Raw genomic sequence first — 18,572 nt, forward strand, 5'->3', positions numbered from 1 at the left:
TCATTTAGCAACTTATTTAATAAACAGTCCACCTTTCGATATTAGTTTTTAACCCTTCCATGGGATTGGTAGAAAGCAAATTCATGATGTTGAAATAGTAGTAGGTCTCCAAGGGATAAGCTGAGATCTGCCAGTAGATTCTCACATCTTCATTGTCACTGAGGAGGTTCACATGTCATGAACATATTCGACTCCAGAAGTTCCTGCAATAACCTGCATATTCTTTAATATTCAGCTTTACTCAACATGTTTTTTGAAATAGTATGTAAAGAAGTTATCACTGCGCCTCATTTTGAATGTTAGTTTCTGCTTCATTTTGATTTTCAACACCAATAGGATATGGTTCTCTTCCTAAAAGAAACTGTTCCCATTTGGGAATATATTCTTCTACTGATGCCCAGTAAAGAGTCTGGAAAAAAAACAACATCCAAAAGTAAAAAAGCATATCAAGCAATTGAACTTGGCTCTTCATAATAGTCTAAATGTTTATGCACTTAAGTGTGTGTGCATGTACACACACACACACACACATATATGTAGAATGTACTTCCTCTACAGAATATTTTATGTTAATTTTAGAAAAAAAATCTGGCTACTTACTAGTGTTAATTTTCAAATTTCTCAGTAAAACCAGAGCCTGGCAGAATTACAGGTTTTGGAATTTTATTGTGATTTTACACGCCCTCTTGTGGCCAACCTGGTGATTATTACCAGTGGTATCATTTATGGCCACACAATCATTAAATGTTTTTGTTTATTATTCCAAATCCCATACCAAATAGTTACCAACACTAAAATTATTACAAAGAAATGATTAAACAGGAACAACTGCTTTAGAATTAACATAAAAAGATTTGACCTCGGATGGGATCAGGAACTGAAATATAACTAACTAGTGGTTATAATAGGATTCAGATGAATTGACCCCTTAAGTGTATGGGGGAAATCATTAAAAATGCACACCCACTATATCTGTTAGAAGAGCACTTGATATGGCAAATTGTAATTTCTTCCCTAATGTTTTTGTATAATGAGAAAATAATATCAATATCATCTACCCATTTTTAATTCAAATAGCTTGGAAGTTGAGATGCTGTATTACTGGCCTGGCTGTATCAGTCTCTAAGCTACAGAAGCGCAAGCAACATCACCATATCGTGTCTACGAGCTTTGATGGTTTCTGGGGTGACTGCCCTAAGGAGGCCAAAGAAGAGTAACTGCCAAAAGCTCTCTGCCATAGGAGGACATCTTATATAGATCATCACTATTCAATCTCATTTTGGGAAATTCAGCCAAAGAGTTACATAGCATTAAAAACACATAATTATTCACTCTGAGCATTAAAAAGGTGCTGGGGTTCCAGAAGTTGAAAATGGTGAGGAATTCTGTATATCTACACATCTATGCATGTGGTCTGAGAAATAGCCTGACATACTTAAAATAAAGGTCATCCTGCTGTGCAAGACTAGCTAAGAAAAATACCAACCGAGGCCTGTGGTTGGGAGTTTCTCCGCCATTCACGGCTGGATTAACCCCTATTGTGTGGGACCAGTACAGGCCAGAGTAAGGTATTGGAGAATTCAACAAAGAAAAACACATGCCCAAGGCACAACTTTGTACCAGAGTTTTTTCTCCCCTTGATCACTGCCTTTTACTTATTACTCAAGATGACACAGAAAATTGAGGGGCAAATTCTCAGCCTTTGAGTCTATTCACATCTCTGGTTAGGCAGCAAGCAAAACTGTATTTGAAAAAGGTCATTAAAAATATAAATCCAACTATTCTATATGTAGTAAATTCCCTTTCATCACAAATACATTCATATGCCAAATATGGTTTATTTTTGCCAACCATCTTCCCAATCTGTTCTTGAGCTGAGCAAAATAAAACAGACAAAAGCCACACTAGACTGCATGATAATGTGCATTTAAATAGCGTTGGGTGAATTTTTGGTGAAGGGAGTTAACTGCTACTTCTAACATCAGCCAACAGGAAAAGCACTTTGGTCAGGCATGCTGTCATCTTAAGATTTAGTGCATATTGTCTGTTTTGCTTTAACAGGATAGTTGTTTCTAAGTGACGAGGTGAAAGACACAGTATCCTTATAAAATTTTCATTTGATAAGTATCTTGATTTTAAAAAAATTTATCAAATACCTACCACTTACAAAGCATGGTGCTGTGGACATATAAAGATCAATCAGACACACCTTGTTTATTTTAATGGTTAAATAAATCTGGGAAATACACACATACAACCACTAACTTACAAGGCATTACTAGTAGAATAGGGTCTCTTCTTTTAGATTTGTTCCTCAAGAGTCTCACCTCAAGAGAAACTACCTCAGGTGGTGGAGCTGGGTGAATCCGGGTCTGCAGAGACTTTTCTGCTGCTTCTATATCCTGTAGCAGATATCAGCATTTTGAAAACAAAATTCATTTACATACCACACAAATGGCATCTGTAATAGCAGCAGCTATATCCCAAATCTCTCACATCAACTCTTCTCTGGGTACACAGTTTGAACTGATCATTGTTCAATTAACCAGTTTCAAATAGAGAATGCAGGGTTTCTTATTTTAAAATAAGATGGGGTATTTCTAAATTCTGCCTTGTCATTTTAAATAGTTAGTAAATGCCAATGCTTGCAAAAAGAACTTCTTCTAAAACTGCTCAGAGCACTGACTTAGCTCTATAATCATTAAAAACAGCCAGATGGATAAAATAGTCAAATAATCACATACTAAAAACAGTCAGATACTCAGACCACACTGTGCTAACCTTAAAAGAGTTCAAGTCACATACATTTCATTTGTTCAATATTCCATTTTAAATTCTATACATATGCAAATACTCCACATATTTAAAAGAAGGTCAATGAGGTACCTCAGTACTTTGCAACAAGAACCTTTTCACTATACCGTGTAGATTTTTAGTACTAGATTTCTAAGGTAATCTTGATGTAAGTTTTATTGTTAGGTAGTATATCATTCAGCTGATGGCATGCAAGCACTGTGCTTTAATTTGTAGTTTAACTTGTAGATCTGTGTATTCTCCCTTATGATTGTAGAAACACAAGGGTAATTAAACTTAATTCATACCCTGGTAAAGATTTTACCTTGATACATGCATAAGGTACATGCACGGAAATGTAGGACTTGCCAAGTTGTTACTGGAACATTTGAGCCCTCTTTAATAAAAGCTCCCCAAATCAGCACCTATGTTGTCTTGTGCTTGCTTATGTTTGGCAAGTTCACAAAGGCCTTGGATGAAGGCCATGTAAATTTTGCCTTTCCTTTGAGCTTAGTGAGTTGATAGAAAAGAGAAAGTTCTCTGAGCCATGTACAAGCATTGGAGCAATCTTAAGCACAGGGCTGTTGGACAGACGGAGAGAGATGGAAAAGGGCGTGGGAGTGGGGTGTGAAGAAGCCAATGCTGAACAGGAGAAAAGAGATAGCAGATGGTAGCGGCGGGAGCAAGGAATGGGTGTGAAATGTAAAAGGGAAAAACAGGAAATTCCCTAAAGGGACTCCCCAAAGTTGCACAACCATTAAAGCACCTGCTGTCTAGAGGAAGGTGATTTGAAGGGGAAAAACATCAATTTAGGGATAAAAAGTCCATCTCTTAGCACGTCTATCCCATATGAGAAGCATACGGCTAAAAAGCATGCTAAAGAGCTTTTGATGCCGATGCTACAACGCATAGAGAAGACTAACTTTCCTGTGATGACACTGAGATTTTACAAGGTCCTGGAAAAATTATTTTTCATTTTTATAAATCAAGAAAACAGAATAAAATCACAACCCCAATTATACCATTATTCTAAGAACAGTTTTAAAGTTATCATTAATGGTAGATCTAGGTGCCACTAGCATCTGTAGACAAAATTATAAACATTTTCTTCAAGACCAGAAAATAAAGATACTGAATCTCTCTTGTAGAAGAACAGATGTGCAAACAAATGAGCAGATATGAGTAGGGATCTGTGGCCTGGTAAGGCAGGCTTATGGTTAGTAACTTGACTGTCATCTCTGCAGCATTTCACCAAGGGATTATCACCCCACCAGAGAACTTCTTCCTTAAGTGAGATTTCACTTTCTTAGATGTTTTGCTTACCTCTCTGACTCCTACTTCTCTTTCTCCTTCACTGGCTCCTTTTTCTCTCCTTAATCCTAAGTGTGGGCTTTCTTAAGATTGGTGACATCTGTCCTCATCTTTTTACTTCTTCTCCCTCCAAGATTGTCTCTTATCTAGCTCCAACTATTAATGTAGAGGGATGGATAACTTTTCTTCCTAGCCTTTATTTCTCAGTCTAATAAAACTAAACTCATCTTCTTCCTTCTGAATGTATAACAGTGGGAATTCTGCTCACCCACATACTTAAGCTGTATCCTCTATCTTCAATTCTTCTTATTCCCTGCCATTTAAAAATTCAAATCTCCATAGATTGTTACTTCAGGATGTCTCTAGCCTTTCCATGTCATTCCCAATGCTGTGGGCTTATTATTACACTTATTCATTCAACAAATACTTACTGAATACTTACTGGGGCTCCTGCCTAAACTATATCTCATTTTACTTCAATCCATATCTGACATGGAATTGATTCATTTTGCTTACAAAGACTACTTTAAATATGTCCTTACCTAGATTTAAAAAAATAATTGACACCTACTACACAGAGGATGAAGTATGAATTCCTTAGGCTGACTGAAAAAATCTCTGTAATTTGACCCCAGCCTTCTACAGCAAGCTATATCCTAATACTTCCATATAAAAACCTTCTCTTTGACTACATGCTTCCAGAAGGTAAAGACTATGTCCCAGACAACCTTTAAGCATCCAAGAATCTAACAAAGTACAGGGTATGTACTAAATACTTAAATATTCATTAAATGAGTAAATTCTTTAAATAGATGTCAAAGTTTCCTGAGTATAAACCAAAAACTTAAAAAGAAAAAGGACTCAAAGAGGTAGGGAGAGAAAAAAGCAAAAGAGGAAAGGAAGAGAGGCTAGAAGTGCCTGACTATACCTTGTTATCTTTTTTTACAGATTTGCCACTAAACCATTTAAGATTTCTTGTGGTTAGAGAACAAATGAACAAGCAACCCTAAAAATTGAAAACAAAACGAAACAAATCTAACTGCTATCTAGTTGGTGGCATAACCACATGGAGAAGAAGTACATCAAGTGTCTTAGAACACAGTATTTTGACTGGCATTATCCCTAGTGGGATATACACTAAGGACACAAAGAACTGTAAAACGTATCTTACTGAAAACCATTCTCAGTAACCATATTGTTGGTGGTAGTGCCATCTGTATTACCAGATAAGGAAATAAGAAGTTATCTTGCTATTGGAAAATTTTTTGGGAACTGAGATTTTAGTTTGAGAAAAAGAAGTTAGAGGTAAAAGATCGATGATTCTAAAAGTCTTACAATTTTGTAATTGAACTGGAATTACTGATATGAACTCTTGGTGCATTTTATCTTTACAAAAGAAAGTTGCAATAAACACCCGAGTGTCCCGATTGAGGCCTCTAAACATATTTCCTGCCAACAGGATCCAAGGCTCCTTAGGGCAATGGGCAATTCCAGGTCTGGGCAGCAAATGCACATGATGAGCCTGGAAGATTTCATCATACCAGAAAGAAAGGAAACTATCAAAGGCTGTTAAGATCAGGCAGAGACATTCGGGAGCTAACTTGAAGAGGCTCCCACTTGGTAAAAAGTGACAATTTGGGCATCAATAGGAATAAAAATGGAAATGGATTGAAATATTTCAAATCCCAGATACATTTAAAAAAAAAAAACCACCATCAACATCTAATTTTGGAGGATACGACAGAACCTACTTTTATTGTTTTGAAAATTAAATACAGAGAAAGAATCAAGCACTCATCATACTTTTTCCTATATGAAATGTACTTCACTGTAACCAAATAAGTGACGAGAGGAAGCTTCTCTTTATATAAATAACCAGCAATTGAATGCGAAGGAATAAAAGAATTTAAGTATCACTTTTTGCAACCCGTAATGAATATACCTAAGCAGTGATCATCAATGACTGCTAACATACCAAAAAGAGACAATCAGCCATTATGAAAGTGTTCATCCCCAAAACATTGAACCTGAATCTGATCAGGCCTCTAGACCTGCACTCTTATGCAGTATCCATCAGCCTCATGTGGCTGCTGAGAGCTTGAGATGTGACCAGTCCGAATTAAGATGTGCTGTAAGTGTAAAATACACACTGAATTTTGAAGGCTTAGTAAGAAAAAAGAATATGTTTACCAACTTTTTATAGCAATTACATTTTAAATAATATTTTATATGTTTGAAATCAATTCTAATAACATTTTATTTAATCTGTTTCTTTTGGGTTTATTAAAAGTGGTTACTAGAAAATTTAAAATTACATATGTGAGGGGCCAGCCTAGTGGTGTAGCGGTTAAGTTTGCGCACTCTGCTTTGGTCGCCCAGGGTTCGCAGGTTCGGATCCCAGGCACAGACCCAGGACCGCTTGTCAGGCCATGCTGTAGCAGCATCCCATTTACAAAATAGAGGAAGACTGGCACAGATGTTAGCTCGGTGACAATCTTCCTCAAGCAAAAAGAGGGAGATTGGCAACAGCTCTTAGCTCAGGGCCAATCTTCCTCACACACACAAAATTACATATGTGGCTCACATTATATTTCTGTTGCACAGCATCACTTAGATCTATCCATTTATAGAATTACAGGGAACAGGAAACACACTAAATGATACCTCAGCAACGTAATTAGCAATATCCAGACTGTAGGAAACTCTGTAAGACAAATGACCCAATTCCTTCAACAAATAAAAGGGAAAACATAAAGGGCACGGAGGACCTTTAGAGATTTAGGAGACATATTCATCAATTACAAGGCGGAATTTATTTGGATCTTGATTCAAACAAATGTAAAAACATGTTTATAAGTTAATCAGGGAAATTTTCATCTTGATTGGATATTTGAGGAATTATTAATTTCTTAGGCTGATAATGGTATTGTGATTTTGCTTAAAATAGTCCTTATCTTTTAGTGATAAACACTGAAATATAGAGAGATATAAAACAATGCAATGTCTGAAGATTAGCTTCAAAATAATCTGAGGGGCTGGAGGTGGGGGTGAGGAGTACAGATGAAACAAGATTGGCTGTGTTTTGATAACTACTGAATCTGGGTGATAAGCACGTGGAAGTGCATTCTTCTATTCCCTCTTCTACATGGGTTTGAAATTTTTCTTTACAATTAAAAAACAAGTTTCCACTGTGGATGATGGTGTAAGTGTTACTCTGTGGTAGGATTCAGCAGCCTCTATAGATGAGTTGATGCATGATTAGGAAAGGTAAAACATGAGCACAAAAAATCATGTACTGAGATCTCTTTCTTTCCCCTTCCCTACACATGCCCCTCCCTCCCAACCCAGCAATCTATGTTCCCTATAAACATATATAGTGAACCTAGCTACAGCTGGCTGCATTTAATCTTTTAATTTGCTGGAGGGGCAATTTCTGGGATAGAAAAAAATAAGACACTAAAGCATGAGATATAGAGTCCCTGGTACAAGGCACACTTAGGCATTCATTAAACTTATTCTTCAGGGAATTGGAGAAGTGAGAAAAGTGAGGAGGAAAGAGGTGAGGCGTGGTCCTGTAAGCCACTGGCCATGCTGGGTAGCAGTTTGTGGATGGTCCTGTCTAACTACCAACTGGCCAAGAAGGCTTCCAGGACCTGCCACAATGGAAGCACTCACTGCATCTCTAATCTGCTGTAGCAGCATCCCAGTCTTTCTCACTCTGGAGCATTCACCCATCTTCCTCATGAGATGATGCTTTTTATGACAAAATCACCTTTTCAGGTTAAACTAAATTTTGTGGGGGGAAAGGTGGGGGAGATGACAGTTTATATAATGGAAGTATTTATAGAAACAAAATCCTCTTTCTCTTCCAAATCCATGCCAATTATGTTTGTTTTTAAAAGGCAGATAAATTTTCATTTTATTAATATCAACAGGAAAAATTACTCAGCCTGTATTTTCAAAGTCCACTATCTTTTCTGATATTTACAGACTAAAGCCTCACGGTGAGTTTTCTTCACTACTTATATCCATTCTTCTACTAGTATGTTTGGATCTTCAAGCAATTAGTCTTTTCCTTATTGCTCCTGTTTTAAAAACATTCTTTGATATTCTTGCTAATTTATTTTTCCAAATGCATTTAGAGAAATTTTGTTGGGTTTCATGCAAATTTTGATGTAATTTCATTAATTCTAAAAATAACTTTGAGACAAGTTATTTTAGAAAAATAATAGTCTCCTGAGTCAGGATGAAGGCATATGTATGTCTCCATTTAAGTTTTCTCTTAAATCTCCTATCATAGTGTAAGAATTGTCCTTATACCAATCATGCATATCCCTTGTTAAGAGCGTTCCCAAGTATTTTATAATTTCATTGTTAATGCAAATGTGATGTCTTGTACCTTCCAGCTGTATATATAGGATTGCTATTGATTTTTGTCTGTTTATCTTTTATCCATTAATTTTAATCAACTCATAATATACTAGTTTTAAAACAATTTTGGCTTTTCTAAGTATATAACCATATCATTTTTTTATTGAGTTAATGACAGGTTACAATCTTGTGAAATTTCAGTTGTACATTAATGTTTGTCATTCATGTTGTAGGTGCACCACTTCACCCGTTGTGCCCACCCCCCACCCCACCTTTCCCCTGGTATCCACTAATCTGTTCTCTTAGTCCACATTTTTAAATTCCTCATATGAGTGGAGTCATACACAGAATATAACCATATCATTTAAAAACACTATTCTTATATCTTCCTTTCCAAAGGTTAAAGCTCATTCCCTTTAGTGTTTATTATATTGGTCAGAACATCTAAATAAGGTCAAGTAACAATGGTGATGGGGTGATCCTTATTTTGTCACTGTCTTTATAGGAATGCTTCTAGGTTTTAAGGGAACCATTTTTCTTTTTGCTGGGAAAGATTCGCCCTGAGCTAACATCCGTTGCCAATCTTCCTCTCTGTTTTTTTCCTCCCCAAAGCCCCAGTACATAGTTGTATAGTCTAGTTGTAAGTCTTTCCACTTCTTCTCTCTGAGCCACCACCACAGCATGGCTACTGACAGATGAGTGGTGTGGTTCCGTGCCTGGGAACAGATCCTGGGCCACTGAAGCGGAGCACACCAAACTTTAACCACTAGGCCATCAGGGCTGGCTCTTAATGGACCCATTTTTAAAGTGCGCTTTGTCCTTAAGTATATATCCTGATGTAACTTAACCTGTTCTTGACAAGGGGTATTAGGAGTAGTTATCTTATGGTTTCCTCATCTCTAAATTATGAGATTAGCCAGATCAGTGGTTTTGATAGTTCTGCCACAGCAGGGCAGGCAAGGAAGGGCTGAACGAGAGGGGCTTTGGGCCAAAGCAGGTCCACTTTTATCTATTTTATAGCTTTGAAAAAAGTTTTTATGCTAAAAAAAAAATTGAAAACCTTTAGATGAGAATCTAATGTAACCTATATGCTTTTTGAAATCTCTTACAACTCAAAATTCTGTAATCACGTCCTATTTATTTTAATTTCACAATAACTTCTATGGTAGAACCATTAAAATTATTTCCAAAGTTTAAAAAAATAATATGAGGGAAAGAAGGATAAAAAATATTGCATACATAATTATTCAAAGTATGTTAAAGAAAACAGAAGAGACTGTATCTCTAACAGCAAGCACTCTATCTGGGATGTAATAGGTGCTCAATAAACGTTTATTAAAAGGCTGAAAGGAAATACACAAAAATACAGATGGGCAGGAAGATATGGAAGGTACACTATTTCATCTTTGCTCTTCCAAGTTTTTTACAGTGAGAATATATTACTTTGATAATCAAGGGAAAAAACCACCACATCAAACTGGTTTCTCATGACTATGAAATTAGGTTCATCATCTTCCTTCTAGATGTGACAATGATTTCTTAGCTATTCTCCTTAAATCCAATCTCTCCATTTTTGAAATCTTTTTGCATCTAAATAGCAAATAAATCTTTCTTAAATACACACTCATATGTTTCTTATATGTCTCTATTTTTCTTTTGCTCAAACACTTTCAGTACTATATTATCGCTACATATCAAGTCTCAATTTCTTTCTTTTTTTTTTTGAGGAAGATTAGCCCTGAGCTAACTGCTGCCGATCCCCATCTTTTTGCTGAGGAAGACTGGCCCTGAACTCACATCCGTGCCCATCTTCCTCTACTTTTATATGTGGGACGCCTACCACAGCATGGCTTGCCAAGCAGTACCATGTCCACACCCAGGATCGGAACCAGCGAACCCCGGGCTGCCGAAGCGGAACGTGTACACGTAACCGCTGTGCCACCAGGCTGGCCCCTCAATTTCTTCATTTTGTTTCACCATTCATACCCAACTTCGTTTCTCGTGACTTTCCAAGCTAGTAAGCTCAAGGTCCCACGAGCATTAATAGGGCCAACCATTCTTCTGGTCTCGGCTGTTTTTTAAGAATCCAATGAAATGTCTTGCCTTCTGCCTATTCAAACAAAGCTCCAATTTAGCTTCCTCTTTCAGACCTCTTTGAATATTCTAGCTCTCAAAGATTTTTTACACTTACTCCTACAGTGCTGAGTATTCAATATAATTTAATGTTTGGTCATATAAGGTCTCATATTTTGTGTGTGACAACCTTATGTCATCAACTAAGCCCATTAGCTACTTGATGTAAAGAACTCTGATTCATACTTATCTTGCTGTCCCCACTTTCTGCCTAGAACTAGCTCAACAGTAAGGCCCTCTGGGCACTCATCAAATACTTGCTCATTAAAAGGAAGATGCTTGAAAACCAAATATTACCTGCATTTGCTGCAGGTGAGTAGCAATCAAGCCTTCAAGCCTTCTAATTTAGTTTTTCTGACTTTTCATAGCAAATTCTAGATTATCCTATATATTTCCATTTAAAAATAAATATTGCAAACACCATTGGGCAAGTAAGACATATGGCAATATAGAATGCTTTGGTAGCACTATGGCTGTGACTTAAATTACTGTGGATCAAACTGCCAGAAGCTGAGAAGATAACTGAATTTTCCTCTTCCTTCATCCTCTAGTGAGGATAGAAGATAACTATATTATGCCTATCGATGAAAATATTTAACAATAAAAAACGAAAACACTGCTTTATAACTTAAATAATATAGCCTTACTACCAAATGTTTTAGTCATAGGATCTCTTGGAAGCTTGAATGGAAGCAAACTTTAGGGTTTTAATTATGGATGAAGCCATACAATTCTGGAAGCAAAGTATAGCAAGCAGCCAAAAATGTTACACATATGATTTTACTCCAAATGGGCACATTGGCCAAATGGTGAGGCCCTGCGCAATCGCACACTTTGACCACCTCCTCCATCACCATCGAAAGGGATCTGGAAAATCTGTTATCTTAGATAAGAATTCCGTGTGTTGACTGTGGCTCCAGTAGGGCAAAATCAAATTTTTCTTGTTTTTATGATGTTGAATAGTTTTGAATTGGATCTAAATACATTGTAGTACTCTATGGTGTTTCAGAATGTCCCTACAAATAAAAGAAGCTGGAAAGTGGAAAGCTACATCTTGCATTTATTACTTCTTGAACAAAGGTGACCTTAAAATTCCTTCTGTAGTCTTTGATTTTATGGTTGATTAAAAACATTTAGCTTAAGCAAACTGATTTTTTTCATTTTGAAAAATGAGAATCCATGTGCTACTTATCCAACTAACATAGGTTTAAAAAAAATAGATGGTGCTTCATTAATTCCATTTGTTACTCATAACAAAGAAATTATATAAATCAAAACTATGAAATTCCCTTAAAACCTTTCTGCAAAGGTGGGAAAAATATTTATACTCAGGTCATGGAAACTTACCTTTAAAAGACTAAGGTTCCTTTTAAAAGCAGTCTCAGCTGCTTGCATCTGAGATGCCTTTTCCTTGTTTTGGTCTCCAAATTTATTCTCCATTTGTTGAAGTAACATTAACCTTTGTGATACTCTAGACAAAATGAAGATTGTATAAAGTTTTTTTTAAAAGGAAACATTTTATTGCTTGACCAATATAAAAATTCATTTCTTAATTGCACCTCATGTCAAGTTCAACCTATTTTGAAAGCCCATTATTATGTAACTGATAAGACAATGAAAACCTTAGGTAGTTCAATCAGTCTTAAATCTGGGTAAAATTATTTTTATTTTCATTAAGATAAACACCATAAGTACATGCTTTTGCTTTGTTAGCCTCTCTGATCTTTTAAAATTATTTTAGAGTGTGGAAAAGATGTGTTAATTTTTGGTGAAAATGCAAACTGTAATACATATCCCTTTGTACACATACTTATATATACCTCCCCAACACATATATTCATATAACTTGCTATACGAAACCTTCTGCTTAACACTTCAATACCCCTGAATCTCATGTTACACATTTAGAATTGTGCTAAACTTCCATATGTTTGAAGAAGCAATAAAAATATTTTTTTCTTCTTTTCCCAAGGGAAAAACGATGGTTCCATATATGAGTGAGAGGCTGTGTGTATGTATGCATACTCACAACAAGGTAAAACAGTAATTGAAGAAAGATGTAAAAAGTTGTAAGTAAATTATCAAACTACTTTGTTATACATAATATACTTTAAAAGGTTCTCACTGGTCAAATGCTCACTTTACACATTTTTGGTCCTCTTAAATGATTAATAAGAAAATATGTCAGATGATAGAAAATACATAAGCGGTATATATAACAGTCTAACCATTTCCCAAATAGTTGTGAAGATTCTCCAGAAACCATGTTTCATAGGGCTGTTCTTGAGGGCAGAACTCAAACTGAGGTATTTGGACAGTCATTTTTATAAGGAAAATATCTTAGAAGGCCAAGGAAGAGGGCCTGGTAATTAATTAAAGAAAAGCAAAACATGAGAGCCCACAGATAGAGGTGGAGAAGGGTTAATACTAAATATGTGCAGGACTGGCTATATTATTTGCAAGGCCCAGTGCAAAATGAAAATGGGGCTCCTTGTTAAAAAAGTATTAGTAATTTCAAACAGCAACATTAGAGCATTAAACCAAGTGCAGGGCCTGTCACTGCACAGATCCATACTCGTGAAGCCAGCCCTGAGTAAGAGGCTTAGAAAAGTCCATTAAATATCAGTGTGGTGCCCAGAAAGGCTGAGGGTAAGGATGAATTTATCTAGATATTAGCAATAAAAAGTAAAAATATATAGAACATAATTACACCCTTTAATTGTTATTCTTAAGAGACAGTGACATTCCCTAACACCAAATCTCTCAAGTGTCAGAAAATTAAAATGACACTTTCAGATTTTTAAGTTTTGCTGTGCACACATTTCACTAGTAAAGCCAGTACAATTTATACATTTAGATTAACTTAAAAAAAAACTTACATTTCTTCATGTCTTTTAGAAAGGCGAATTTCTTGAGCAAACAAGGAATTCATTTTTAGTCAAAACTGCCTTACAAGCTTTCTGCTAAATAATGAAAACATTTAAAGTTACTTCTACCACATATCCTCAGTTTTGCAACATTTGATCGTTTTAGTACTTCAACCCCTTAGTTCTCACAGAAGAGAAAAATAAAACTTGAGATATAATAATGTATAAAAGAACGCACTTAAAAACCATTTTTATTTATGATGCATAGTTTTTCATATGCTAGATGCATCCAAGAACACCATGAATCAGGTAAACGCGACATATTTCACATTTCCCCCTCTTTTTTCCCACACTCTAACCTTAATCAGAACTCAAAACAAACAAGCAGCTGGTACTAAGACTAGTAAACTTTTTATTGAATCAACAGAAAGAAAAAAAAAATCCACTCTGTAAAATTCATCGCAGGAACACCATCCCTCATGCATGTGCACACACACACAGAAAGGCAAACAAGTATGAGAATCAACTGGAAACTTGTGGTCTTTCCTTTATTGGAAGACTGCCCAGTTCTAGCATCTTTTTTCCAAATAGGAAAGTATTTTTCATGTATAACTGTGGCAAAAAGCACAATTGGTCCCTTCACCTTACCCTGGCTGCTCAAGACTCTCATTTAGGGAGTTAAGGAAAACCCATTTTCGTGGTACATGAGCAAGCTCACCTTGGCTGAAGAGCCTGGACCAATACAGACTGAGATCTAGTGATGTGCTCTGAAGGCTCAGAGCCTGAAGGCAAATCATATGGTTGGGTGCAAAAGCGGAAGATGCCTGCCCTAAGGGAGAAAAAAACAGGAATGAAATTCCTTCCCGGAATGTAGCATTGGCTTTCCTAAATTTTATGAAATTAAACACTGTCTGCTGAGTGTCCAGCGCCGATAGAAAGACTGAGCTCTTCCTTCAGCACACACGTCTGAGCGTAGGGCGCTGAGCCGAGCCAAGGGAAACAGGAAGACCGTCCTGCCCTCATCGGGTTTCCTCCTCAAGGCACCGCAAGCTCGTCTTCAGCACCACGGACAGCAGTCGCTCGCAGGCTCGCCCGCAAGGGTATAGTTACAGATGTTTCCCGCTAAGATCACGGCAGGCCAATCCTCGCTGCCTTCTTCCCAGTTTCAAATGCAGCGTCCCGGAAAGTTAGTCCATGGTAACTTCTTTTCTGTTATGCCCGCCATCAGCACTTCAGACAAACTTCAAGACAAATTCTGCCTTCTGAACCGAAGATCCGCACCGTCTCAAGACTCACCAGTTCTCCAGCCACCCCAACTCCCGCTTACACCCAAAGGACGCATGAACTTCCCTGATCACCCCAGCTCTTCCTCTAACAACATCCTCCCCACCGGCCCTCCGGGTATGTGCGCCGCCCTCCGACAGCCGGGGCACCCTCCCGCCGGCGGCCCATCACCGGGTGGGAAGTTCACTCACCAAGCCGCACTCTGACCTCTTCCGGAAAGGCGCAGGCCACTGTGCGGACGCCGGGTCTCCGCGCAGGCCTGGGCGTGGTCACGCCATTGTTTTTGCGCACGCGCAACGCGAGATGACGTCATCACGTTCTAAAAGGCGGGCCTCTGGCGCGAAAGGTTAGTGAGGTAGCGCTGCTCTGCGGAGAGTGCTTTAAAATGGTGGTTAGCAGCTTTGGGGAAGTTCACGTTTGATGGTCGCACGATTTCAAGGCCTTTTAAAATGGGACCTGAATGTGTTCAGAAGGCTTCAGGGAGTGAAGCTGGTTTCTTAGAAGCTAGAATGTCACAGTAGACTGGGAGCGTGGGGGAAAACTCTTCCAAGTAGTCCAAAGTGTTGCACTGGACCTGACAGAGTTTCGCCCTGGGCGTCCGGTGCTGAGCAGGGGAGCGAACCCCCTGCCCGCTTGTCTCTCCCACCCCCAGGGGGATCATAATGTTGATCGTTGACGCCTTGAGGAGTCTATGTGTCAGTCGCTGTATTTCCGGGGATGGCCTCATTCGTGGACTCCCCCTCGATGCCAGAGGACGTAGGTACCGTTATCCTCATTTGACAGACGAGGAAACGAGCTTGGTGGTTTCTTTAGGTCTTAGCTTGAAGCCAGCAGAGCCTTTATGAAATTTCCCGCAGCCCTCGGGACACACACTTGGGAGTAATCTCTTAGTGCTGGGTAGTGCTTTCTTAAACATCCTCCCCCGCCAAATCACTTTGTGAAGTCCGTGGTTCTATCCTTAATTACAGAGGAAGAACTGAGGTTCAGGAGAGCTCAAGCGGTTTTCTTCCTAAAGGTTACTGAGGTGGTCAAGGGCAGAAAGCCAGGACGCAATCCAGGTGTTTTATTTTTTTCCTCCCAGAATCTCTACATAAAATTTAGCTCCTGCTTCGGGACTATGGCACTTCGTGTTTCTTTTGCTTGGAAAGCGCTTTCCCCAGATACTTCCATGGACTCAGTTCCTCATCTTTCAACGCTACTTCCTCAAAGCAGCATTGCTTGAACCTCCAGTGTAAGATCGCAACTCCGCCTCTTCTCTCTCTGTCCTCCTGCTGCTTTATTCTTCTCCACCATGCGGCACCATTCCACATATCATCATTCGTTCATTTATGTATCAGCGCATCCCGTACTAGAATCTGAACATTCTAAGAACAAGCATATTGTCTCTTATTTGCTGCTGTATCTTCAGCCTCTAGAACTGCCTGATGTATAGGTGCTCAGTAAATATTTTTGAATAAATGGGTGCAATAATTCTCCGATTGAGATTCCATCATAATGTAAGGGAGGTCTGTCTTCAGTTGATAGGACCTTTGATTTAGCAATTCCACAGTCTTACTTAGTAAAGATGAAAAATAGACCCTTGAATGGTCCTGTGTTCTTGGACTGAAATAGAGCTTTTGCTCTATGTTACAAGGCATTCTTGTTTATCTTTTATGTGAGTTTACAAATAAGGACTTTTCTTAAGTTGGTAATGGGTTGCGTGAAATAGAGAACTGAGAGGCTGCACATTAAAGTATTTGTATGTTGCTTAAAACAAACTTTTCTCTCCTCCCTGCTTTGTGTAAGTTTGCCTGGTGACACAGGTGGGACAAACCCAGCTCTGTTAACTTTGAACCTGGCTTTTTTAGGTCGTTGTCCACCTTAGCAGTGAACCAAGAAATACCTTGGAAATTTTCTTGCAATTTTTAGGAGAACAGTAATCAGGAATACCCCACAGACACTTAGAGGTCATCTAAATTTATTTTATAGCATCCCGTAAAAGTACTTGCTCTTTACTTAAAGATCTGCATGATAGCTCCTCTCCTCCCGACACAGCCCACAGTCGATCCTTTCTGTTGACACACCTGGCTGTGGAGGAAGAATCTCTGGTAATTGCACAGTCTATCTATTAGTATACAACTTCCATATTTATTAGATAAGTTTGGGCAATTTCTGGAGTGAGTATTCATGGTATACCATGCAAATTATTGCAACCTACTGAGTAACACCTGGCCTATAATGGGGCATTCTATAAATGTGTAGTGAAATTAATATTTCCTAAACCTGGCCTTATTCTGTGCAGTAGCATGCTAAAATTGTCCCCTTAGGCTGGCCCAGTGGTATAGCGGTTAAATTTGCGCACTCCGCTTCAGTGGCTCAGGGTTCACAGTTTGGATCCCGGGTGGGGAACTACACACGGCTCATCAAGCCATGCTGTGGCAGCATCCCACATACAAAACAGAGGAAGATTGGCACAGACATTAGCTCAGAGAGAATCTTCCTTAAGCAAAAGGAGGGAGATCGGCAACAGATGTTAGCTCAGGGCCAATCTTCCTCACCAAAAATAAAAGTTCCCTCTGCCTCATTATTTAGGAAGCATTGTGTCGTTTAGTCGTAAATTCTCTAAAGGTGTGTTTATTAAACATCTCTAAGATGTAATCTCTGCCCTCAAGGGCCTAGAATCTGGCTGGTCTCTTAAGATATATAAAAAGCAGCACAATGACAGCTGACAACATAAAAATAATTAGTATTTATCGAGTGCTCATTCTGTACTAGGCGCTTTGCATGAATTATTTCGTCTAATCATTATAACAACCCTATGAGCAAGGGTGCTAAACTCTTACTATCCCCATTTTTATGATTGAAAAAACTGAGGCTTAGAGAAATGACTTGCTTAAGAGCACACTGCTGATAAATGAACTCCAGCTTGTTTGATTTTAGTAGTCCAAGTAATTTTGTATGTTATATTGAGAATGTGTAATAAAAAGTATCATGCAGATTATGAGGGTTCTAGAGAAGAAAGGCAAGAGCATTGTGAGCTGGAATGGTCTAGATGGCATTTTGGAAGATGGAGGTGAAATTTGAAAACTCATTGGGATTTGGAGGTCTGTTTTTGTCATTGGGTGTATCAGGTGGTAGGACAGTGGGGGTGAAGTTTCTAAGTGGAAAAGGCAGCAAGCACAGAAGTGTGTGCAAGAGAATACATCTGGGGTGAGGGCCAGTAGAAAGGAAGCATTGAAATGAAGGTGTTCTCCTTATTTTCCCCAATTTTGAAGATTTCATTTCTGGTGGCAGAGAGTTTGCAAATAGAGTCTTGATAGTAATAAAGAGTACAGGGGCTGGCCTGGTGATGTAGTGCTTAAGTTCAGGCACTCTGCTTCACCGTCCCGGGGTTCACAGGTTCGGATCCTGGGCATAGACCTACACACCGCTCATCAAGCCATGCTGTGGCAGCGTCCCACATACAAAATAGAGAAAGATTGGCACAGATATTAGCTTAGAGACAATCTTCTTCAAGAAAAAGAGGAAGATTGACAACGGATGTTAGCTCAGGGCCAGTCTTCCTTACAAAAAGAGAAGGAGGTATGAGAGAAGGTGAGACTGGTAAGTACAGAATAGAATTGAGGACAGAAAAGGAAGGCTTAAGGATGAAAAAGGAAGAACAAGCTTAAAAGAGTAAGAAATAATTAAAGGAACTGGAGAATCCTTGACTTTTTCAAAGACTCCACGTTACTAACAGTAAGTTCTGTTTTAGTTTATATAGAAGCAATCTTTTTAGACTTCCTTTGGGTTTATTCTTGGTAGACAAATACTAAGAAAATAAAGAACTCATGC

At 38.3% G+C, this 18,572-nt stretch overlaps 1 protein-coding gene and 1 long non-coding RNA gene across 6 annotated transcripts in view; one reads left to right on the top strand and one right to left on the bottom strand.

Annotated features, from left to right (window-relative positions):
* CEP15 (centrosomal protein 15) lies at window positions 1-16,065 on the bottom strand. 5 transcript variants are annotated; one of them, XM_003363109.5, is made up of 6 exons: window positions 14,951-16,065; window positions 14,194-14,304; window positions 13,488-13,571; window positions 11,956-12,079; window positions 2,328-2,402; window positions 1-409 (listed from the first exon to the last, which is right to left on the bottom strand). In XM_003363109.5, the coding sequence occupies exons 3-6, from the start codon at window positions 13,538-13,540 to the stop codon at window positions 278-280; spliced, it is 384 nt and encodes a 127-aa protein (XP_003363157.1). In that variant the 5' UTR covers window positions 13,541-13,571; window positions 14,194-14,304; window positions 14,951-16,065; the 3' UTR covers window positions 1-277. The 5 variants fall into 5 exon arrangements, with proteins under 5 accessions (XP_003363157.1, XP_014587048.1, XP_023475928.1 ...); XM_014731562.3 differs by having other exon boundaries at window positions 13,488-13,568; window positions 14,951-15,077; XM_023620160.2 differs by having other exon boundaries at window positions 2,270-2,402; window positions 13,488-13,568; window positions 14,951-15,077.
* LOC138918220 (uncharacterized) overlaps window positions 15,079-18,572 on the top strand; it is a 26,589-nt gene continuing 23,095 nt past the window's right edge. Inside the window, exon 1 of the long non-coding RNA XR_011427263.1 lies at window positions 15,079-15,105. This is a non-coding gene — a long non-coding RNA (uncharacterized lncRNA). The remainder of the gene's footprint in view (window positions 15,106-18,572) is intronic.

This window comes from Equus caballus, chromosome 16 (assembly GCF_041296265.1).
Source record: "Equus caballus isolate H_3958 breed thoroughbred chromosome 16, TB-T2T, whole genome shotgun sequence".
NCBI lineage: Eukaryota > Metazoa > Chordata > Mammalia > Perissodactyla > Equidae > Equus > Equus caballus.

Coding starts and splice junctions, on each gene's coding strand:
- CEP15 (XM_023620160.2), bottom strand. CDS start 13,540: ATGAATTCCTTGTTTGCTCAAGAAATTCGCCTTTCTAAAAGACATGAA. Junction 12,080..13,487: donor TCTAAAAGACATGAAGAAAT/GTAAGTTTTTTT, acceptor CATTTTGTCTAG/AGTATCACAAAGGTTAATGT. Junction 2,403..11,955: donor GGAACCTTAGTCTTTTAAAG/GTAAGTTTCCAT, acceptor TATCTGCTACAG/GATATAGAAGCAGCAGAAAA.